General features: G+C 33.1%; 1 protein-coding gene across 1 annotated transcript; it reads left to right on the top strand.

The window, feature by feature from the left end:
- The first annotated feature begins 472 nt into the window (after positions 1-472).
- On the top strand, positions 473-21,736 carry LOC106134492 (fringe glycosyltransferase). The gene is given in 9 exon segments (XM_013334556.2): positions 473-636; positions 638-943; positions 7,895-7,943; positions 8,370-8,472; positions 16,391-16,538; positions 16,955-17,040; positions 17,558-17,628; positions 19,108-19,285; positions 19,949-21,736. Coding segments are annotated over 9 exon segments (1,038 nt in total). The 5' UTR covers positions 473-594; the 3' UTR covers positions 20,004-21,736.
- The last annotated feature ends 3,512 nt before the right edge of the window (positions 21,737-25,248 follow it).

Below are 25,248 nucleotides of genomic sequence, written 5' to 3'. Positions count from 1 at the left end.
ATTTTTGTATGTTTGTGTGGAATAAACTCAAAAACTACTGGTCCGATTTTGATAAAATTTGGCACAGATATAGAACAGACCTTCAAAAGTGACATAGGACATTGTTTTGAAATAAATTAGTTTTCAGGTAGATTATTCAAAATATGTCCACCAGTGCGAAGCCGGCGCGGGCCGCTAGTTTAAGATTATTTTTCTTTATAGGAAAATTGACTATAAAATATAAAAACAATTAGTTATAAAAACTTTGTTTATATTTTTATAATATTTAGCATGATTGAAGATTTCATGGATGTTGGAAATAATTAAGTAAGCCATTGACAACAGGCGCTGCTCTGCCGGTGGCGGTGCAGGCGGCAGACAGGCGCGCGCGCAGGTAGGGCCTGCTGGGTAAGTGAGACAAACAGATCAGACCTCTAGCTCACACCACATGGTGGGGGTGCGGCGCGGGCGTAGTTTGAGCCGTGCTGTCCAAGCGTGTTGTGCTACATTTTTATTTAGTTTGTAACCGTTCTCTGACGCTGGGACAGCGTACCGCGTTAGACGCTTTACTGCGCGCTGTTTATCAATAGTGTTTCGATATATAAAGTTCAATAGATGAGTGATAAGGTGCTCAGACTTTCTCAAGCTTATCGGTGCTTCGGCGCCATCCGGCTCTGGCATGGGAGGGCGAAGGATGATTAAAGCAGCAATTGTGCTGATAGCACTTGGGTACTGTAGCCTCTTAGTATATCAAGGAGGAGTCAGTTTCAACTTCCAAGAAAGACCAGTGCAAGTGGGGGACCTTTCTATTGAACCTGTGACGAAAACGAGTGTACTTGACAGTGGACAAAATAAAAACATAACATTAGATGACATTTTTATTAGTGTTAAAACAACTAAACATTATCAGGATACAAGATTGCCAATTATCTTGAAGACATGGTTCCAATTGGCAAAAGAACAAGTGAGTTGATTAAATATAAGATTTATTTGATGCTGACAACTTATTTACAAAATATTGACAACAACACTAATCAAGAAAATATTGCAACTGAGATAGGTATGTACTTCAATAAGAAAGGTCTAAAAACAACAGACAATGTACAAAAAAGATATTACAAACAAACAATTAAAACATCAGTCATTACTAATAGGTAGGTACGTACCAAAACACCTATATCATAATGATATTTTCTCAGCGAAGATTTACCTAAATGACTAAGTCAAATACCATACCCAATATGTTTAAGCTTGTTATTACGAATTGGTAGACTATCATTAAAAATTTAATAAATAAATGTCACTTTTATTAAACCAGACTAACTAAACCAGAAGTCGAGACATGTTTCTTATCCAACAATCAGTTGTTTATTTCATTCTGTTTTGTTTTTATTTCGAGTTTCTAATTAATAAATAAGCAACATATGAACTTAGAAATTAAGTTGATTATGTAAGAACTACCTACCTACCCTCTCTCAGTTTCCTTCCCATAGACAATGGTGTATCTATTGTTTAATACACACTGGGAAGGGGAAGATACCGACCTAAGTGTATATTTTTTTTTATTTCAGATAGTACCTACTTGAAATTAATTATCATGATGACGGCCTCTGTGGCTCAGCGGTAGTACGCTTGTCTGAGACACCGGAGGTCCCGGGTTCGAATCCCGGTCAAGGCATGATGAGAAAAGAACTTTTTCTGATTGTCCTGGGTCTTGGATGTTTATCTATATAAGTATTTATTATAAAATATAGTATCGTTGAGTTAGTATCTCGTAACACAAGTTTCGAACTTACTTCGAGGCTAACTCAATCAGTGTAATTTGTCCCGTATAAAAAAAAAAAAAAAAAAAAAAAAAAAATGATCTTAGCCCCAAAAAGAATTATAGATATACAATATAGGACCCCCTCAAAAATACCACCTTGACATATTGGTATCTAAAAGACTTTGTAAAGATTAAATTTGTATTGAGTTTAGTACGTACCTACTACTTAAGTTAATATTTATGGTTCCTGTGAAATTCTATAATCAAAGTTTTAGAGTGGTAAATAAAAAAAATGGGAAGTTATCAGGAAGTAGAATAATCATTATCATATAAGAATATACCTAACTGACTGCTAGGTAGGTTCCTATCTGATAAATTTGTATATCACGAAACCATCAGTTTAGAAAAACAAAAAACATTGTACCTATATCAATTAATTTTTAAATACATACATACATAAAATCACGCCTCTTTCCCGGAGGGGTAGGCAGAGACTACCTCTTTCCACTTGCCACGATCTCTGCATACTTCTTTCGCTTCGTCCACATTCATAACTCTCTTCATACAAGCTCGGCGGTTTCGGGTACTTTTGACCTGACCCTTTACCAGGACGTCCTTAATTTGATCAAGATACGTTCGTCTAGGTCTTCCCACTCCGACCTTTCCCTCCACACTCTCCTTGTATATCTGCTTAGTCAACCTGCTTTCATTCATCCTCTCCACATGACCGAACCATCTTAACATACCCTTTTCTATTCCTGTAACTACATCTTCTTTCACATCACAACATTCCCTTATCACGCTGTTCCTTATCCTGTCACTCAATTTCACACCCATCATACTCCTTAACGCTCTCATTTCCACTGCATTTATTCTGCTTTCATGCTTCTTTTGCCATACCCAACTTTCACTCCCATACATTAATGTCGGGACCAACACGCCCCTGTGCAATTTTTAAATATTTATATTTAATCTAGTATTACTACAACTAAGAACAATGGTAGTAAAATTTTGGACGCAGACAATAAAATGCTACCCGCAGTGTTAAATTTTAATACCAAAGTGATAAATGTACCAGAAAATGGTCACAGCGGGAATGATGTGGCTTATAAGGTTAATATCGCTATTAACATCAGCGTCAATTTAAAGGACAACACAATAAAAAACTGCTCTTACAATCGATAATCGTTTGGAAACTGAAATAAGTCTGTTTATAATGTTTAATAATATTTTTAAAAGACCGCTATACCGTTTTTCAATAAAATAACTTAAGAAAGTTCGAAAATAACAGACACTTATCAAAAGCTCAAACCGTAATGATTGTCCAATCAAACAAAATTGTGAACAATTTAAAGTGCTCTATAAGTATATTCTCAATGCACTATCATTCACGTAAACTGCCAATGCAGTGCACTAAACAAGAGTCAACAATAGCGAACGGGCCGAGGCCAGTCGTGCGGCGGCCATTTAACTCGTTTCCTGAATCTGGAGCGTGCATAATCAACCGTTAATCCGGCTCGAAGGACCAACTTGCGCACGCGCAGGGCTAGCTTAGCCTTTAAATAAAAAGTAAAGACTGACAGGACATGTTTACACTCTGTAAACTTATCATAATAAAATTTATAATAACAACTTATAAATAATGCATAACGTTTTGTAATGCGAGTATGAGAGTTTCCAAATTGTAAGAAAATTGTTACAATTTGAAAACTCACATACCTATGAAGGTCTTATTAAAAATAATTTTAAGATACGTTTTATTTATTGCTTAATATATTTAATATTAAAACTTAATAAAATACCTTCTTATTTACAAGAATGTTTGATTTTCAAGACATTAATAATATTTGCTAATATATAAATTATTGCTGATTGCATTAGATTTTTAATTTTGAATCTAGTTACTCAGTCTATCTTTTTTTTATTTTTGAGCCCTAAGCTCTCGCATAACTATCCAGCGGACCCTGCGCCCGCGCGTGGTCGAGGTGCGCGCGCGCCGGACACGTGACCGGCCTGCGCTGCTTTTAGTTCTTTTGTTCGTTTATCCATCGATTTTGATTTATACTGTTAAATTTCATACGTGATTTACTTCTTTAGATACCATTTTAGTAGTTATTTTTTAGGTTTTAAATAATTTATTGCGTACTTTCGTTCGATTTCAAAAGCCAGAATATAATTTTGTTTTATTTGAAGATTCTTAAGTAGGTATTTTAACCCAATACTTTTCAATCTTGTTTCCCAAGTTCTAAAACATGATCCATAGAAGTTTAAATCATTCTTTTCCATATCGTTATTCATTCTGTTCTTCTTATATTTCACGAAGCGTTTTGGTTGTCATCAAACGGGCATAACACCAAATCTGTATGTAAAACGAACATAATACTCATATCTTGAGTTGGTGTCGGCTGACCGATTGCGTGTGGTATTGTTGTTAAACGTCGTATTTACACCGCTTCATATCCGGATATCAAGTTTCTTGTAACCTTATCAAAGTTTCGAAATGTTTGTATGACATCAATTCTTAGAAGTCAACGGATTTTGTCAACGGCAAGATGAAATCGTATCTTAACGATTCTCGTGTCGTCTTGTAAGTATTATATTTCCAAAACAATGCTTTTGTTTTTGTGTAGAGAGTTTGAACACATAGGTATTGTGTACCTTCTTAGTTGAAAGGTTAGATATCTACAATTTAAGATCAATTGATGTACTTAGAACCTAAAAACTTTGCATTCAATTTCTTTGATTTTTTAGGAAAAACTTCCTAAGAAATTTCGCTCCACTTGTCTATGCAGAAAAAAATATTAGATATATAAATATAAATAAAAAACGTTTCAATAAATATTTCAATTATTCAAACAAAATCTCATTATTTCTCCATGATCAGTTTCGGATGATAATAAAATACTATGATCATTTGTCGAAATATTGTATTATTTTCAATATATGTAGATGGATTAAGGGCATCGAAGTCTTGCCGTGATCCACTGCCACTTCTATCTGATCCCTGGATTGATGAAGAAAATCCTGTTTGTACAACTGCATTAGAAACACGCAAGGCACATTTGTACAACAAATCTAAAATAAATAAAAATAGCAGTTGCACCTTACAAGTACATACATAGGTATTGCATTTCACTTGATATAGTTACTAACATTTTCCAAATCTATTTTTATAAGTTCCTCATAACACTTAGGCTGTCTGGATAACGGTTTTTATTCCTTGTTCTAACCCCAAAGAAATTCAAGTCTTATGTTACGGGGTACTTACCATTGATACTATATTTTTAATGTAAATACTTGTATACGAGTAGATCCAGAAAAAGTTATTTTTCAATTATGACTGTTTCACAAACTCAACTATTTCATATAGTTTTACTTGGTTCGGGTCCTGGCACCAATAGAAAAAAGAATAGGACCACTCCATCTCTTTCCCATGGATATCGTAAAGGGCGACTAAGGGATGGGTTTATAAACTTGGGATTCTTCTTTGGGCGATGGGCTAGCAACCTGTCACAATTTGAATCTCAATTCTATCTGAAAGCCAAATAGCTAATCGTCGCCTATCATTCTTTTTAAGACTGTTGGCTCTGTCTACCCCGCAAGGGATATAGACGTTATTATATGTCTATATGTATGTATGTTAATTGGTTATTATCTCGCAGAAGAATAGAACAAGTTTCGTATTAGACTCGCAAAACTGAGCATTTTCCCAATTAGATCAGATACTCGTACGCCGTGATTTATCGTGGCACGTTAGCCAAACATGTCGCGAACAAACCCGGGTGTGTAATGCTGTTTACCCAGCCCGACCTACTTCCATACGAACAAACACCTCCTATTGTTGATGTAGCATTGAAAGGAAGTGACAATTTGGGGCTAAAAATGTATGTGAGACAAATTCAATAGAGTGGAGTTGATCGGCGATTTTTTTTAAACTACTTTATCAATCAGCCAGTGTGAAAACCAAAAACAAATTTCCAAAACTATGAATGTAATGCAACTATTCATTCCTCTTTCGCAATCATAATTCCCGAGTAAGTACGTATATCTTTTTTTACTATTTACTTTAATTTCCAAACGTTAACACACACACATCTAAGAAACAAAACACAAAAATCTAAGTATTTTATTCCGTTCAAACTCTAGTCAAGACTTTTCTCGTCTAGTTTAAATCTAGATACAGTTTATACAAACCCGCATATCTAAATAGCCGTGTGCTCGGCAAGCTATAACGATCAGCCATTACCGCCGGGAGTGCGGTTCGATTACCGCCGACTTTTATGGACCAAACAGGACGCTGTTTATTAAGCAAAATGGTTAACATTGAAACGATAAAGGGTTAACTTACATACTTGCTTACTGTCTATACGAAATGTTGTTTCATTTTGAATGTTTGTACTCAAAAGGCGGATGGAATATTCAGCCTTGTCATGGAAATTTCCAGAAAAAAGAATGTGTCGAATTTCATCAAAATCTATTCTGTAGATTTTAGGTTCATTCACTATAAAGAAATAAATAAAAAAAAGCGATAAAGCGCGGACAGGACTACAGGTTGTTCCCTTGCCATGACGCAACCAGGAAAAAACCCAATGCGTAAAGAAAAAAAATATATCGATACACAAGTACATTAGTTACAAAATTATTTATATTTTTTTTGTGTTTGAAATTTCCTTTAATAATTAATAAATAAATGATTTTGTTATACCTTCCTGAATGACAGTATCTTTGTGCGTTCAAGTCAGGTATCACATCGGGTGTGTTCTGTCAATAGTCACAAGATTGCAACCCCGCCCTCAATGCTAATACTGATCTTTCCAATGAGATCTTATCAACAAGAACCGACGACACCACCTTTAGGTAATGTTAATAAGGTATATGCATAGGTAACAAAAAAGATATTTGTAAGCAGTAAAATTTATTATAACAATTACTTATGATGTTTTTTTTCTTTTTCTGTAAATAAATAATATTATAAATTAAATATATTTTTATTAAAACTAAATCATATACATACGGCGTGACATATCTGATGATATTTTTTTATGATTATGTCTCTTTTTAACATAAGTTATCAAATGTCCATTCCATATATTTGATTTCATTGGTCAGATATTAACAGATTTTCCGTGTCGTGTGGGCGTTGTTTTCATAAATAGCACATTAATGGTGCAACCTCTGATCGTGTATAATAGTCTATCAATTTGTTAATGTGGTAATTTATATTCATATTAACTAACTTTTTGAATAAATCAAGCGACAACGTCTACTAAATGTCCATTGTCCGTTATAATTAATCTTAATTTCGTTTAATATAATTTCGCATGGGATAAAAAATAAAACATGTTTTTTGGATAAATGCGCATGTGGCTATAATTATATATCTCAGTAGGACAAGGCATAAGGTAAATCTTTATGTTCTCTCTCTCTCTCTCTCCTGTTAACCTTAAAATAGACAGAGGAAGAGGTAAAACTTCCATGCCTTATCAAGGTGAATGAATACTAGATACCTCTGGTTTACACTGTTGTAGGTGGTAATCATTGAATTAGATATAATAAATTTATTTATACGAGTAGTATATATCGCAGCATAATGCTTTAAATTAAGTACCTCATTCTATAAGTTCTTGAAGTGATTTGTTACCTATGTTTCAAAGCAAATAAAGTTGTTTCTTTGAAATGTAAACAGAGTGCGCTCCATATATGTGAGTTCCGAAACTTTTCGTATATTGACAGTATGACTGGTGCTTATCTCGTTCTTGAGAAATATTGTTTAAGCAAACAAACATATTTGTATTGCTAAATCAGCTAGGGTGTTAAAATAGATGCAGTTAAATAAAATTGGTCATCGTCAAGGCGATAGAAACGAAAGAAAAATTCTAAGGGGACTATTTTGACATAGGATCTAAAAAATGCGTTAAACAACTGCATCTATTTATTAGCTAAAAAGAAGAATCTACCCTAAAAACAATCAACTATTAAAAATGGTTTAAAAAAATTTTGACATTAATCAAAACTAACTTGTTTACAGTGCAAACACGAAAGCGCAAAGCTTATTCACTTTCATAACAATATTTTTGAAGTGACGCCAACTCTGCGGCCATAAAATAGCAGTCGATGGGTTATTGAATTTTATTGTTTGTTTTGTTCCAGACTTGGTTCTTCACGGACACAGACAATCCGAAACACCAAAATCAAACGAGTAAGTTTTATTGTTGTAAATTGTGTACTTTATCATTTTGAAGCGGATTTATGCTTATACTGTCTTGCTTTTGGAAGTTGCAGTTATCAAAATATAGAGTTACTTTTTTTATTTCTTTATAATTCAGAGTATAAAAACCTTTATCTCTAGAAATTCTTACAAAAAGAGAAACGATATTTTTAAATACTGAATAATGTTTACACTAATTTTCAGACCCAACGATAGAACGCTTTCTCTTGTGATTCTTTTGTACAAAAACATTTAAGAAAAAAATTATATATTTTTTTACCACACTTTTCCTTTAACGCGTGGACTATGAGCGCAAATTGTTAAGTTTCTTTCGCGTTTAATATTTTTTTATGTATGTTACCTTTTTCGGCGAATAAATTTTATTGCTTTTAATAACAAAGACATGTTTTTATTCAGATGGTCACATGGTGAACACGAACTGCCCGGCGTCTCATCAGAGCGAGCACCTCTGCTGCAAAATGTCGGTAGAATACGACTATTTCTTGGAGAGTGGGAAGAAGTAAGTACTTTTATTGTTTATCAGCTGTTTTTACTTTTTTTTATCAGCTATTTCCCAGGTTTATGCGTTCTTGTAAATTGACACGCACTCCCAAAAAAAAATATAAAGTTCTGTATTTAGGACACCTATTCACATAAGTACTCGTACATCGATCATTAATTGCAAGTTAGCTTTAATTAGCTCAATGAAAGTATATTTTTTAGTTTATTTTTTTATTTCATCGCGTCAGCTTTTAGATGCTTATAGCATAAGAGACAGTTTTTATAAAGTAAGATTGAATCGACCTTTAAGTGCCATTTCACTCATTGACATCATTTAAGCTAAATATCATATTCTTTAGTTAGAAAACATAGAAGTTAAAAGTAAAAAAAACACTACTAAAACTAAAGATCATACCATTTTTTCAAAAACCTCGAATGTATTAAGTGCGAGTGATCCTGTTTCATATTTTAATGTAGCATTAAAAATGATACCTAAATATGCAAGTACCTACAAGCCGTAATTATAAACATGATGATACTATGTTTTGGTTTCCTGCTGCAAATCATAGCCTACACCTACAATAAAGTACAATGAACAATGAATTAAGCAGTAGTTTGTATAATAAGAATATCTAAGTTGCTTCAAAGTGTTCAACAGAATTTAGAGAGGAATGGTATTTATCTGCTTCAGGGTAGCATCTTACAAAGGATGGAATTTCTAAAATTACTTTGTAAGGCTTCTTAAGTACCTATATGTATATCCGTTTGATTCGAGCTATATATATCCATTTTTATCTTATAAGATAAAGTTAAGCCAAACTTTTACCCGCAACTATACTCACATTTTATTAATCGAAGCTATAAACCTTATTTATACCGAGATGCCTTTTCCTACTCTTAAGAGATAACAAACCTAAGAAACAAACAAACAAATATTTTCTTTTACCAAATTCCCTTTCTTACTTCTAACCCCACCTATGTCCAGACGCAGCCATTTTTAATAATTCTGTCTACATGAAACAACCTAGGCGACATCTGACATGGCGTGCGTGACTTAAATTCATGACATTACTAAAATACCCGACGGGAATCCCAAACAAGCATCTATATTTTCAAAACACAAGGTGTATTTAATACATTTTGCGAGATGTTATGAATGATTACTCTTGATATAAAATATGTTAAACCATTAATAATAATTGATGTTTGTTATTAAGCCACATAGCTAAACGTGACCTTTCAGTCTCTTCAATATTGATGGCAATTTTTACTCCGTAAGTTATAAAGTATTGTAAGATTATATAAAGTATATCGTAAAAGGCGACTAAGGGATAGGCTTACAAACTTGGGATTCGTTTTTAGGCGATGGGCTAAAAACCTGTCACTATTTTAATCTCAATTATATCATTAAGCCAAATAGCCGAGCGTGGCCTTTCAGTCTTTTCAAGACTGTTGGCTCTGTCTACCTCACAAGAGTTATAGACGTTACCATATGTATGTATGTATGTATATAAAAGTATGTATGAATTTAAAGATAACAACAAGTAAGCGACTCATTTTCCAACCATGTAATTAAACACTCCCAAATATTATGGCTATCATTTAAGCTGATCCACGATATAATTACATGCGATTAACATCCAAGCATCCATCATATTCCTCAGCACTTTGATTTGATTGCGTTATAATTGCGAGATGTGTCATTTTGATGGACCAGTAACGATGCTACATAGTTATTAGTACATGAAATGTTAAAAACAGACCAATGAATTAACAAACAATAACGAAATAACCATTGTAATGTCAAACAATGGTGCCTCAAAGTCCGAGCCTTAAATCCGAAGATAATTTGCCAAAAATTTTCCTCAACAGAATTAATAAGTAAAAAAAACTAATGCAGCCGATGCTGTAGAGGGCAAATATCATTAGTAAACTCACACATTTAGGCAACTGTATTTGTAACCATTTTCCACTGTGAGTTATGTTCCTTAAGTCGCTAAAGTCAGATAGGAATCGCCACGTACCTACTTATCTACCTAAGTTACACAATCCAAGATCGTGGTGACAGCGGACCCCACTCCAAGAGGAGACAACCGGGGCTTATGCTAGAAGAATGGTTAAATTTAAAAATAAATTCCCGGTCACATCATTATCAAATTCAAATTCAGAATTATGGACCATCAAGAACATCACTTAAGAATTGTCTTATCTTTTGATTTCACAACATTGGCTGACGTCAAATTGATTACTTGAAACTAAGTTTAGTGCCGCTTCCAATGTGTAAGTGCAGAAGAAGCGGTAGCAAACTGCTGCATTTTCTTCATTTAGGTCAACTTCACAATATTTCAGACTTAAGAAATAAGAAATAGACGATAGTCTTAGAAAAGACTTAATTTGCAGGAGTTGTTATGATAATCGGCAAATTTTTTGAAGATATATATATACTACATTAACGATATATTTATATTTATATTATTTATTTACTAATTTTATTTTTGTACGCTCATTTGAAAATTTTCCAGATTGAAATCAAAAAAAAAACCTAAGCTATTGACGGCTTTAAATAGCGATCAATATGTACTAAACTATATCAAATACGGTTAATTTAAAAGATAAAATTTACATAGAAATAAAGTAAACGCATAAAAATTCGATTGTTTTCCTTCACAACAACTCGAAAGGCAAGACCCTGTTTTTAGTAAAAACAATATGCTCTTAACTTCTGTTTTTAGAAGCTTGTCTGAATAAACACCACTGGGGTTTGTTTGACTCACATAATGATCATATTTATCGGAACCAAAAAAAGTTAAGGATTTTTATTTCACTTTGATGTCTTTAATTTTTTTTTATTAGTTTTTCATACCTTGTTAAACTGTCAGACTTATTGCTCATATTTAGGTAGTGTTTGATTGTGCGAAATCAAAATATTATTATATGTATATTATTCGTATAATATTATATAATTAAACTATTTGTACATAGGTATACTTAAATCCATAATTATATGCGATATTTATATTGATTTTTTTATGTCTAAAAAGCTACTAGTCGGCATTTCTAGAAGAGAAGTAGATAGTCAGATCTAAAAGGAAAAGCAACATCCCTAAGTTGCTTTTCCTTTTAGATCTGTATAGGGAGTCATAAATTAAAAAAAAAAGATAAAATTGTATACATACATAATATACATTTTCTCTATAGTACATTTAATATTCTATTTTTTAATCTGGGGTCGCCTATTCTTAAATACACAACAACGTTAATGGTTTTTGAAGAGCAACTTCAATATTGTGCCGAGGTGCGCAGTCTGGTTTACACAAACGATGAATGTTTTCACTCGTCCCTTTTTTTCTCACCCATCCAAATATTCGGATTGTATTTCAATGAAACACTGTTCATTTGGAACTATTTTAAACCGACTTCAAATGGAGGAGGTACTCTGTTCGATAACATGATATTTTAAACTATTCTGTTTTTATGATTCTTTTCTCGCCAAGCAGTTTTTTGCAAGACTCTTAGCTTTATCTACCCTGCCAGGTATATAGACATGATTATATGGATGTATCGATGAAGCAAAAGAGCTATGTGGATCTTGGCAAGTAGAAAGATTTAGTCTCTGCTTACCTCCTCTCATTTAATATAATACCTTCCTAATTATTTTGAAAATGAAACGATTATCTAAATAAAAAATGGTTATTTCTACATATGAAACTGTAGTTTACATAGTCAATCAAATTGTGGAATCGAAGCCTATAATCATTATGCTCGAATCACACCATTAACAACTATTGGATCGGCTCTAATGCGTTGTCAATCCACTCGGACAGGCCTCATGTTAAATGTAATTATTTGAGTCCTTTGTGTTAGTACTGAAGCCAAATTTTCACATTTAATTTACCGTCCACATTAAATGCCCGATTGGGATTAAATTTTATCTGAATTTACCGTGACCCTAAGTAGGGGAGGGGAATACAACAAACCCTAGGTTTATTTGTAACAACAAGAAGTTTAAAGTGTACAAGTTTACCTTTGTGAAATAAGTTTACAGATAGTAATTTGTCTGCGAATTTGAGAAACAAATTAGTAGTTTCATATAAAACTAATAATATTTACACCTAAATACATAATACAAAGTATTTATAAAAAGCTACTTTTTATTCCCAGACTAAAATAAGGAAAGATAGCAAATTTTATTCGGGATCTTCATTTTTAATTAAAAAAAAACAGTTGTGGTAACCATTTTTTTTATTAATTTTATAGTTTACAGCAGTTCAAAGCGTAATACGGTGGATGACTATTTCATTTGTACTTCATTACATCCTAATATACGGGTATTATAATATGGTAATCATCGTAACGGGTATTGAAAAAAATATATATAAAAAACGCACGAACTAACTAATGATCATTCAGTACCAAATTGACCCCTAAATGTTGGCGCTTGGTGGGGTCAATCAGTTAATTTATTTTCAAAATGCAGTCTTATTTACATCTTGTCAGGTGTCAACGTCCATTTTGTTTATGGTGTGAATTTAAATATCTTGAATAGATTTAGAATGTAACAGATTAAAAATTAAAAAAAGAACTTGTTATCTCATATAGAGAAGACAGAACTTCACGTCATGCCTCATTTGGCGTATGAAAGAGTTCAAAAGTTAACTCATTAATTTATATACTATACCTACTAACTTTTTCGTATTATATAAGCTCTGAAAAGTTCAAACAATATCGCCGACGTTTTATCTATATTTTCAACTGCCAACGTTTGCCAAGGTGGTTCTCAGTTATGTTTGTTTGTATGTATGTATGTTTGTACCGATTATAATGCGGTTTCGTGAAAGTGTTAGCGACACTTAGGAAAAGGTTTTAGATATTGAACCAACTTCAAAAAAAAGAGTATATCGATTGGAGGTGGTTTTCTTTTCATAAAAGTTTTCTATAATACCCTATTAAGTACTACTCGTAACAAAAAGTTGCACGATATACCGATAAAGTTGGTTCCATACCTATAACATTTAAAAGATAAAAAAACCTTCGAAGTTGTTTTATCTCACTAAATTAAAGTTTCCTGATCCAGGTGAGCCACGGACTGGCCCAATAGGATTACAGACCCTATAGTGCGGAGCAAATCCTTCTAGATACGGCACGATCACGTATTATGTAAGGGCGATAAAGTTAATAAAGTTATAGTAAACTTCGCCTCATGATAAGTGCTTGTCTTTAAATCAAAAAGACGTGGTTCTATCACTATTTAAGCTGTAATAAAAAGACTTTAGAATAGAGTAGATTTATTTTTAAAATTGGATAGTAGGTATCACTTATTGACATCACATTACTTAAATCTAATTATATCTAATTTTAAAATGACGTGATGATAAAAGTGCCGTGTGGTTACAGGCATTACGCTTGTGGTTCCCGGCACGTTCGAAAAGCACCAATTTCCCGCAAAGGCGACTAACGGAATGGCTAATAAACTTGGGATTCTTCGTGTAGATGATGGGCTGGCAACCTGCCACTATTTCAATTTTAATTCCATCATTAAGCCATATAGCTGATTGTGGCCTTTCAGTCTTTTCAAAATTGTTAGCTTTGTCTACGCCGCAAGGATATAGACGTGATTATATATGTATGTACATATGTATGATAATAAAGAGAACTAACAAGAAATAAAATTTCATAAATATATCAGATTAGCTTAAAAAATTTATCTGTGCACACTTAGTTCGTAGTCGCTGGTATAAAAGATGCGTGACGAAACTGATTTAATTTAATTAAAACTTCACATCTTCGGCGTGACTATATCAATAAAATGGACATGACATGGTTAAATATTGATTCCAGTGCATTATGTGTTTCAAAATGAATGTTTTCATCTGTTTATTGTATTAATCCATAAAATGCGAGGCCGTGTAAATCTGACCGTCTTTCATTTAATGATTTATCTCCTACACTACCACATAAAGTGTGAACATTATGTACCTATGCTAAATCAAATAAGTATGTAAACTACGTATGCATGTTAAAAAATAGTCATGTATAAGTACTTTGTCGAAATAAAATATTTGAGGTTTAAACATTAATTGTATTTTGTAATCTTTGAGAAAATTAAATCCCTCTTTAATCTTCCTTCCCGCTTTAGTCCCGGTTGCATCCTCACCCCTCTGGAGAGCGGGGTATGCCTTTGACCATGGATCCTGGATTGGGTGAGTCAGGTTTTTACACGAAGCAACTCCCATCTGACCTCCGTAACCTTTGCAGGTAAACCTAACCCGTATTGGATCCATGGTTGCACATCCAGTCGCCTGAATGTGCAGGCTTCCTCACGATGTTTTCCCTCACCATAAGAGCATCTGTTAGTATTCAAACTAAAGTACATACGTTTTAAAAGAGTCATTGGTACATGGCCAAAGTAGGATTTGAACGACTACCGACCCACTTACGTCCATTAAGTCATCTTTAATATCATTTTGAAATTTAATGTAAACATATTTAACGTTTCATATTTGAGCCTAAATGCCCACATTAATTATACCTCCAAAGTTTATAACAATTTCAGAGTATAATACGCCCAATATTTAATTATTAACTAAACAGAGTCCACTTTGCAAAATTGTAAACACTTCGAAATACCAGGAAAACGATTTAATACAACATATTTATAACAGCAATTAATTGAACCAATTAACATAGCCCGAGTTACCATTAAACAGCTGCTATGCAAGAATATAGGATATAATTTCGCAAACTCGATATGCAGAAACCTGATACAGATTATAAGTTGGCGTCTCAGGCCATTTGTCGTACGCCGCACTGTTAAGGCCAGGGCACACTGGAGCTCTGGTAAAATAAGTAACTCTTTATTTTGATCTTCAAATATGGAATTACTATATTAAATTTGTATCAAACTGAGAAGGAAGAAAATTTAAGTCTAAAGTGTTCATTCAATTTGATACCATAAAGTAGGATATTGTGTATTGAAATTGATGTAATAATGAAAAAAAATATTGAAACCAGAAACTAGGCCTGAAGTATTACGGTCGGGGTGCAACTTGGAAACACGCGTAGATGAACGGGAACAGAATATCTGCAATATATGCAAACCTTAAAATTCTGTTCAACTTACTATATTTTCATGCGTGCGATGTAGCCAATGTGTATACAGCCTAAGTCGCCTTGAGTTGCGCAAGCGCAGCTCCTGTTATTTTGCGCCGTCTGCGAAATTATACACTGGCGCTAATTGCTGCCACCAGGTCAGGCAGACAATCTTGCTATTTTTTTTTTTGCGCTCAAAAGTTATTACATCCCAGCTGATAATACTTTGATGTCGAGTCAAATTGTTAGTTTGAGGCTGACATAATTTTTATGCATGTTCCTTTTTGTATACAGCATCGTTTCTTTATAATCATTACATGGTATTTCTTTATTTTTTTAAATGTGTTTCAGCGCATATTGTTGTTTTCTGGAAAGTTTAAGTCTCTCTTATTGGTGTGTTGTAAAGATTTTACATTTACTAGAAACTCGAATAAAATTGTTGTTGAGTTTAACACATTTTCTCTCTTTCTTTCTCTTGTATTTACAATTACATTTTGGTTACAATATTCGCTCAATAAAGCATGTCAAAATGTTAAAATATTAGACTGTGTTGTCTCCCTTATCTGACTTTTAATCCTTAATTTCTATTACACTAGTTGTAAGTGGTATATTAACTATCTTGTAAAACAAAAACTTTTACTTATGTGTTTATGTCTAGCAGAAACGGCCTTCTTCTTATGTCCCCCACATGAGAAGAAGGCCGTTTCGTTCCAGGATCCACGGTTAAAGTGCCAAGCGAAGCGCTAGGGGACTACCTACCTTATCTCGGAAGGTTTAAGGGCTAACATTCAATTACCTCATTTAACAAATTTTTCTTCAAGGTTTTAACACATTCTTTTTATCAACAGATGGTTCTGCCATTTCGACGATGACAACTATGTGAACGTGCCTCGACTAGTCAAGATTTTACAGAACTACAACCACCAGGAAGACTGGTATCTCGGTAGAACGTCAGTCAGCAAACCTGTCAAAATATTTAAGAAACCCACTAATAAGGTAATTTTATTACGTTATTTACAATAATGTTAGATAACTAAGCTCTGCGCTCTTTGCCAACTATTCTAAATTGCTACTACAGCTACATGTCAAATTTGCACGAAGAAAAATGTTTGGAACTTTTAGAAAAGAACGCTACAAACTGAGTAGAGATGAATGCTGTCATGTCGTAGCCAAAGTAATATTTAATTTAACACAAAATTTTGTGTGAACAAGTGAATCACTACTAGTATCATAATAAAGTAAAACTACATTAACCCGTAATGAATAAATCACAAAACTTATTAAACCCAAGACAACAAATCTGATACCCTTGTGTGGATAATCTAACCATTTGAATATAACCCGACTTAATTAAGGAATCCGCCTCGCTGTTTATTGAGTAAAGTTTGTTGAGACTGTTCAATTTGTTTCAGTTATGGTTTTCATTTTGGTTCGCGACCGGAGGCGCCGGGTTTTGCATTAGCAGAAGTTTGGCCCTCAAAATGTTACCTATCGCAAGGTTTGTTTAACCTCAATGTTATCAATTTATTGACATCTTTCCTCTTTTCGACTGACTTGAAAGAAAGAGATAATCAATTCGACTATACGATTTAATTACGCGGTATCTTGGTTATGAAGTGATTTTGATGACTAATTTTTTTTTTGTGTAATTTTGAAGTATACTTTCAAAGTGGTCCCATATTTTCTTTTTTTATCTGATAATAGATATCAGATAAAAAAAGAAAATATGGGACTTTACATTAGTTTTTTTAGTATAAGTAATTTAGAGAAGTGCAGCTAAACACGAACATGAGATTTGAAGTCCGTTGAATTCCTTCTATTATTATCAAAGCTGTTAGACATCTTAAAAAGTTTAGGGTATCCGCTTGAACTTTCACCAGAATGTTCCCATACTAAGTTGGATCCCACTGCAGGGATTTAAATTTACCTTGTATGTTTCGTTACTTATGTTTATACGTTATACGTACCTACGTAATTACGTTTGTTTGGTAGTTAAAAGCATATTTTTATTGCAGCGGTGGGCGATTCATCACAGTCTGCGAGGGCACGAGATTGCCGGACGATATGTCAATAGGCTTTATTATTGGTGAGTGTTATATTTTTTTTGTACAGATTTTAAGTAATATTTCACAACTATATTCATGTTCATCATCAATGTACCTATATGATGCAGATAAGTTAATATTCCGAGCTCATCTAGAGAAATCATAAAAAAAGAACACCCAGTTTAGCAATAAATATAATACATAAAGAAATAATTAAATTTAAATATACTGCTCTTGATGACATCATTCACACAATCACAAAAGCATTTAAATTCCACGTCCGTTATCCACGTTCCTTCACGCAGCGCAGGGTGCCTCCCTAGCGCAGACTCCAGCTAATTTACATACAATATTCCCCAGATTTATCTTACAAATCCGGTTTATATTTTACAAGGAACGGTCGATTTTGCATACGTTAAGCCACTAGGATAGTGTAAGTACTTTATTAAGGCATGTGTAAAGATAAGAGCCTATAAAGATTTGTTTAAACATTGATATTTTGGTTCGCAACTTCTTAATATAAATTTCGTTACGTGCGCCTTTAACCTGTATTATTTAAAAATTGTAATTAGTATAATATAAATTGGGAAGGCCTAGACAAACGTCCCTTGATCAAATCGGAGAAGTTCTAGCAAAAAGTCAGGACAAGAGTACCCGAAACCGACGAACTTGCATAGAGTTATCAATGTACCTAAATGAAGCGAAAGAAGTATGCAGGGATCGTGGTAAGTGGAAAAATTTAGTCTCTGCCTACTACTCCGGAAAAAAGACGTGATTTGTTTATGCATAATATAAATTATTTTTGAATTGGTACAAGTGTCAGATATTTCCCGATGCTTCACTTAGGCATTTACACTTGCGCTATGAAACGTCAATAAGTGATGCCTTGTATCCAATGTTAAATTGTTAAGAAACTGAAATCGTCATATTACGATTTTTATTTTGCGCTACTTAAAAAATGGTTACAAAACAATATACCTATAATTTTACCATTTCAAATCTAAATAGGAATAACAACAAAAAAAGCAAACTTATAGAACGAATCCAGAATTTTTCGTATACTTAGGACTTAACTCAGTGGACCGAACAAAGAATCAAATACATTTGACAATGCCTTTTGTACCTATTGTATTGCTTCTAAAAATATCATCATGAATGGAAGCGAACTAAATTGGGATGAATCATTTCGATGCATGACCGCTAAGGTCATCCGCCATGTTAAACAAGTTTAAAAAACGGTGTCCATAATTTTTTATTATTTATTTTATTACCACATAGATGCATTTTAAATTATACATGCTGTATTTATAATATACGTGTAAATAACTAATTGAACTTATTTAAATTAAAAGGCCTGATGTGATTTTTTCGCATTTATATTTATGTGGATTATCTCCCTATAAGTGAAGAAATTATAAAGTTAACTTTTTTTATATATAATTAATACTATGTTACTCAATGTTCGTTAATCCAATCATGTTTGAGTAAGAGTATCGTCCTAAGATCAACATTTTTTCCAGAATATCTGATGAAGAAGAACATGACTCCAATCTCGGAATTCCACTCACATTACGAGCAGATGAAACTACTCCCATCGGAGACCTTCAAAGACCAGATCTCGTTCAGCTACGCCAAGACTAAGAATGAGTGGAATGTCGTCAACGTACCTGGTTTCGATACCAGATACGATCCTACAAGGTAATGATAAATAAAATCATGATTGGCTTTACTAATAAGCTTCTTAAAATTATGCTTCATAATAATATTTACATGTAATCAGTACAAGTTAGTATTATATAAAATGTGTGGGGTTCCCAGCACCGACAGAAAAACGAAAAGGACCACTCTATCCTTTTCCCATGGATGTCGTTAAAGGCGACTAAGGGATAAGCTTATAAATTTGATATACTTCTTTAAGGTATTAAAACTTTCTATTTAATTCAATTCTATCATAAAGCCAAACAGTTGAATTTGGCATATACAGTATTTTCAAGACTTGATTATTTATATGTAAGTATGTATGTATATAAAATGAAGAAAATTTCATTCTTTGTCGAGTAACAACTTTAATTTTGCATGTTTTTTCTTAATATTCCAAGTGCTCAATAAGTCCCTACTTATTCTACTTATTTTATATAGATATTATATAGATAACGTGTTATTCTTCTTATTTTGTTACATACTTAAGATATAACAACCGTTCTTCTTAAATCAAATAATTCAATTTCATTTTATAGTTGGAAAGCACGAGAATCTTAGTGTTTTATATCATTCTGCAGTAAATTCTGCAGTAACAGACGACAAATTCCAAGCTCGACGGTAGATAAACGCCATTTTGTACAAAACTGTTCTTTGTTGCAGGTTCCTCTCGCTGCATTGTTTCCTGTTTCCCCAATTTAAGTTCTGCCCGAGATAGCGCAATACAGGTATAATTTTGAGAAAATTAAGAGAAAACTAAACGCAAGACAAATATTTGTTTATGGATTTCTTATCTGTGAATTGTGAAGCAACGCGTAAACTAAACGCAATTTTAAAAAAATATGTTGTCTACGACTTGGCCCAAGTGGTCCTGAGTTTGAGTCTGAAATGTAAATTGATGTATTTCAAACGATATTTCAATTCAAGGATAAACATTTACGCTTCACTGAAGGGTAATTGAAATAAGTCTAGACGTATTCGAAACATTTTCCTTATATTCAAATGATCCATGAGCCTTTGGTAAATTTACTTAATGGGCTAGGTAGAAATTATTCTTTATGAACATCTGAAATCGTTATATCAGAAATTGTTTTTGATCGCAGCTACAAGTATATTTATTGTATTGGCCATTTCAATGGTGGATTATATTAAAGACCCATTTTCACAACTTTCAATTACGTAGGTATTTTGAAAAACACATACTTTTAAAAACCACCTAAGATTTAAACAAGAATTTACTTATAATACACCTACTTATACTATCTCAATAAATTAAATTTACAGTATTTAATTGTATAAAGGATCATTGTTGTATCTAAATAAATTTGCTCTTCACATTAAAATTAATTCCAATGAAACCTGCAGCTGGTTCAAATAGTTCTGCCGTGGGCTGACCACACAAGCACATTCAAACTTCTCAATGTATATTGTATAGCCACAGTTTAACCGCTATGCACTAAATTCTGCAACTATTTGTGGTGTTGAAGCGTGTTTACTGTTAATTTATGAAACATTCATTGACATGACAGAAAATAATTATTCTGAACTGTATGATGGATAATATAAGTTTGAACCTAAAGTGTTTTTATGAAGCTTAGGACACAAAACAGGAAAGCAATTTCAAAGCCACATTTTTGTAGGAACTCATTTCAGCAAAATTTTGAAGTCGAAGAACATTGTATAAAGAAATACTTTTGACTTGCAAAATAATTTTTTGATTACTAACTTGTTAATTTTACAAAAAAATATTTTGTTAGGTATTAAAAGTATATTTGTAGTATATGAATGTGCTAAATATTATAACAAATCACTATAACAGACAACGATTCTCATTTTAGAGCAAATTTGGTAAAAAGCAAATCATTTTCTAAATACAAATATCAGTATTTGTGAATCTTATTTAAATTATAATTGAAAAACAAACAAGATTAACGATGGAATATTATGAATATTTTAAATGTGCAATACAAAAGTTTCATGAAACAAACAAAAATGTATTGTAGAATACCTACTTTAAATAAAACTACTTTTTGTATTACCTGACGAAGAAAATGACATGACATTTTGTTGGCTGCGGCCAAAGCTATTTACAAAATGCACAGAGCACTGACCGATGTGCGTCCTTGCTTTGTGTAAAATCCTATATTGAGTGTAAATATTTTATAAGATGTGATATTAATGGAATGAATGAGACATGACATAAAGCGCTTATTGGCAAAAAACAAAAATATATTACAACTCAAACTTAGTTTAACTTAACATTTATAATAGCAAAATCAAATAACTTATCGAAGACTCAATATATATTTTTTACAATAAAAAATACAAATATGTTTTTCTTTAATTTTTTTTTAATAATTATGCTTTTTGTAAACATCGATGAATAATTTATACATTTTAATTTTAAAAATATGCATATTTATCCAATAGTCTAGTTGTTATTGAAATAAAAATCTGTGATATCAGTTTTAAATCTAGATTGTATTATATGTGCTATTGAGATGTTGTATTTAAGTCAAAGTCAAGTGTTATGATTATGACATTGTTTGTAAATTAAGTTGTTTATAAAATAAACAAATTAAATTTTTATTATAATATATTGTTTTTTTTTTTGTTTTTCCTTTATTTTTGCATCAACAATGCCATTTTCGCACCAATATTCATTAGATATTTTACAAAATGTACTTGTGAAAAAACCAATTGCATTACAGCGAATATAAAAATCGACAGCATTCTTTGTCTGCTGGTTACGTCAAATATACTACACAGCCACCACTTCTGAACGAGAAATAGCCTGAATTCTGAGTAACCTGATCCAATTTCGTGGTAAAAAAAAAACACCCACCAGGAGCACCACATCTGAAAGAGGTAAAAATTATGGGCCAAAAGGAAGTTTGACATGAAAGTAAGGTTCCTCGCGTGCTAGAAAGAAAAAAAGAAGACCACGTTCAGCTGTTTGGCTTTATAATGGAGTTGGGATGCCAATAGTGATAGGTTACTAGCCCATCGCCTACAAGAAGAATCCCAAGTTTACTAACCTATCCTTTAGTCGCCTTTTACAACACCCATGGGAAAGAGGTGGAGCCACCGACCACAGACCACACGGTACTCATCTTTTTATCGCCAGCCAGTTTCCAACAAAGGAAATAGTACATAAAATTTAATTATTTACTACATACGGAAAATGACTGAGGTGTATTTACTTTACCATTACTGATTTTGCATGCGTTTAAATCCATCAGTGCCGGTTGTCTGCGCAATAAAACACATACTTTAGTATGTTCCTCAACGGAATTTCAATAAGCAGTGTAACCAAGCACAAATGCACATGCATATGGATGCACAGTACGGCCACAGGAATAATGAATAGCTAGAAGGACACCTTCAATCTTCGTATACATATGATCACGTCTTTATCCCTTGCGGGGTAGACAGAGCCAACGGTCTTGAAAAAACAGACCGAAATGCCACGTTCAGCTGTGTGGAGTACTGATGGAATTGAAATTTAAAAAGTGACAGATTGCTAGCCCATCTGTGTACAAGAAGCCTAAAAGAAGAATCCCACGCTTGTTAAGCCCCTCTCTTAGTCGCCTTTTACGTCATCAATGGGAAAGAAACCACACAGCAATCTTCATACATCAATTTTCAAATTTATACTTTGCTAATCTTTGCGCGGGGATTCGCTCCTTTGGGAATTTAAGAATGCCTTTGTTACTCCTGAAGGTTTTGTCTGCCTCCGTGCCAAACATCACCGACATCAATCAAGTTTTGAGTTTACTCGTTGCAAACAAAATAAAATCTTTAATATTTCTATGGAATGTCTCAAGTCTGTTGGTAACCAATTGGCCCAACAATTTATAGATTCGCTTTTTAAGAGTTCTGTCTAGACATATCCATGGTCTAGACCAGTAATAATTGACTCATTTATCAATGATTGATTATGTTATCTTTTCGCTTTATCTAAAAAAAAATCTCTTATTGAATTGCTCAATCAGACTTATATTTTAGTCTGTGTTATTATAGACCCTGAATCCTTAGTTATCGTGATAACTTACGTATCTACATCTTCATCTTCCTCCTGGCTTTAGTCCCGATTGTTTCCTCATCACTTTGAAGAGCTATTTTAATATGGATCCTGGATTGGGTGTCATCTTTTTACACGAATCGACTCCCATCTGACCTCCGCAACCTTTGCATGGTAAACCTAATTCGTATTGGATCGTTCATGGATACACATTATTTGTGTTGCAGATTGTAGATGTTTGTCCTCATCGGTTGGTATTCTAACTAATGTACATCCAAACTAATCGGTACATGGCTGACGTGGGATTGAAGCTATGCCTTTCTGCGCATCACGCATTTTAACCGGGCACCTTACCGATTAGGCCACCGACATATTAAATTTTACTGCTGAGTATTTTAAAATCAAAATAATTTGAGATTTATATGTACACTATATCTCTTTTCCTGTTTTAAGTTTTGAAATTCCTTGTTCATCTACATAGGTACCTACATTTAATCTCTTATGGGGTAAACAAAACAAACAGAGTGGGTAAGATAATAAATTGTTAATTAATTTGAATTAATGTTACTTATAATTGTTTTCATCTTTAAAATATAATTGTGCTAGCTTCCGATGCTTTAAAATATTAGTTCAGCTACTGTTTAAAGTCGTCACTTACTGGGCGTCGCCTTACACGATGCATCAGGAACGCAAGTTCAATGTCCTGACCTAATGTATGCAATTATTAAACTTATTACGTCCCTTTAGAGATGAATATCATGTGCATGTAAATTAGTTGGATGAACTACATATTGATAAATTATAGTCTACAAACATGAGTGAGTATAATGTAGAAAGATATCACATTAAGTAGTGGTATGAACAGTTTTTAATTGTATGAAAATGGCATGAAAATTTGAGTAATTTAATATTGAAACATACTGCTTTAAAGCACATACAACGGAGAAAATACTATATTATTTTGTAACATATACTTATGTACATATTTGTTTTGATAAAATAATTGACAACTATATCATATTTTTCTTATTCAAAGTCGTAAAATGAACCATTTGAATATACTTTGAATGTATCTATCAATTCCTCGGAATAACATTGAAAAAGACACATGAATGGGACATTAGCAAGCCTTTAACACTTCGAGCGAATTAGTATTTACCAGGGCTAACCCTCTCGCGTCCATAAAGGTAGTTCTTTCAGGACGATTTATGACCAAGATTGGCGCTAACTTCGTGATCGTTTAAGTACAGATCCCATTGAATTAACTGGATTTGGGAATGAATGGATCACATATTCTGTAACTTTAATGACATGATGATTCATTCATTTCGTATTCAACACCTGATAATTTAATGCTACAAATGTAGGTAAGGATAATATTGCCCAACTATGACAGTTTTCAATGGTAAAAACAACAATATCCTAAACACAAAATAATTTTCTCTGGAGGCACCTGATTAGACCTTAGAGTCATAAATTTTTAAGAGCCACTGTATTCTACGTGAGAAGAAATCAAGCGATTTTGTGTGGAAAGAATTTTCTTTTGAGTAATTTGAATGATTAATTAATGTGATTGACATGGTCGATTCGGCCCGCGGTGGTAGGTCTCGACAGTTGTCCCGAAGCACCTGGTTCTTTGATCGATTATTGCACAGTCATTTTACGTAATTGGGTTCAGCCCAAATTTGTTCTGGCGCAATAAAGGCAGTTCGCTGCATCGGGATTTTTACACTGATTAAGCTTTTTATCCCTTGGGGCAATCCAATTGGCTTACCGCTTTTTACCGTTATCTTTAAGTGCTCTTTAAGTTCTTCATTATGTATGTTTAAAATGCGGTTATATACTTGGAAATTCAAGTTTTCAAATATATTTGAAACTTTACGAGCTTCTAAAAGAGATGTCATCGCGTCCAAGCCGGTAGCATTTTTGACCGAGCGTA

This window comes from Amyelois transitella, chromosome 5, assembly GCF_032362555.1.
Source record: "Amyelois transitella isolate CPQ chromosome 5, ilAmyTran1.1, whole genome shotgun sequence".
Lineage (NCBI taxonomy): Eukaryota > Metazoa > Arthropoda > Insecta > Lepidoptera > Pyralidae > Amyelois > Amyelois transitella.
Note: the sequence above shows the minus strand (reverse complement) of the source record. Positions and strands in the feature narration are given on the sequence as shown.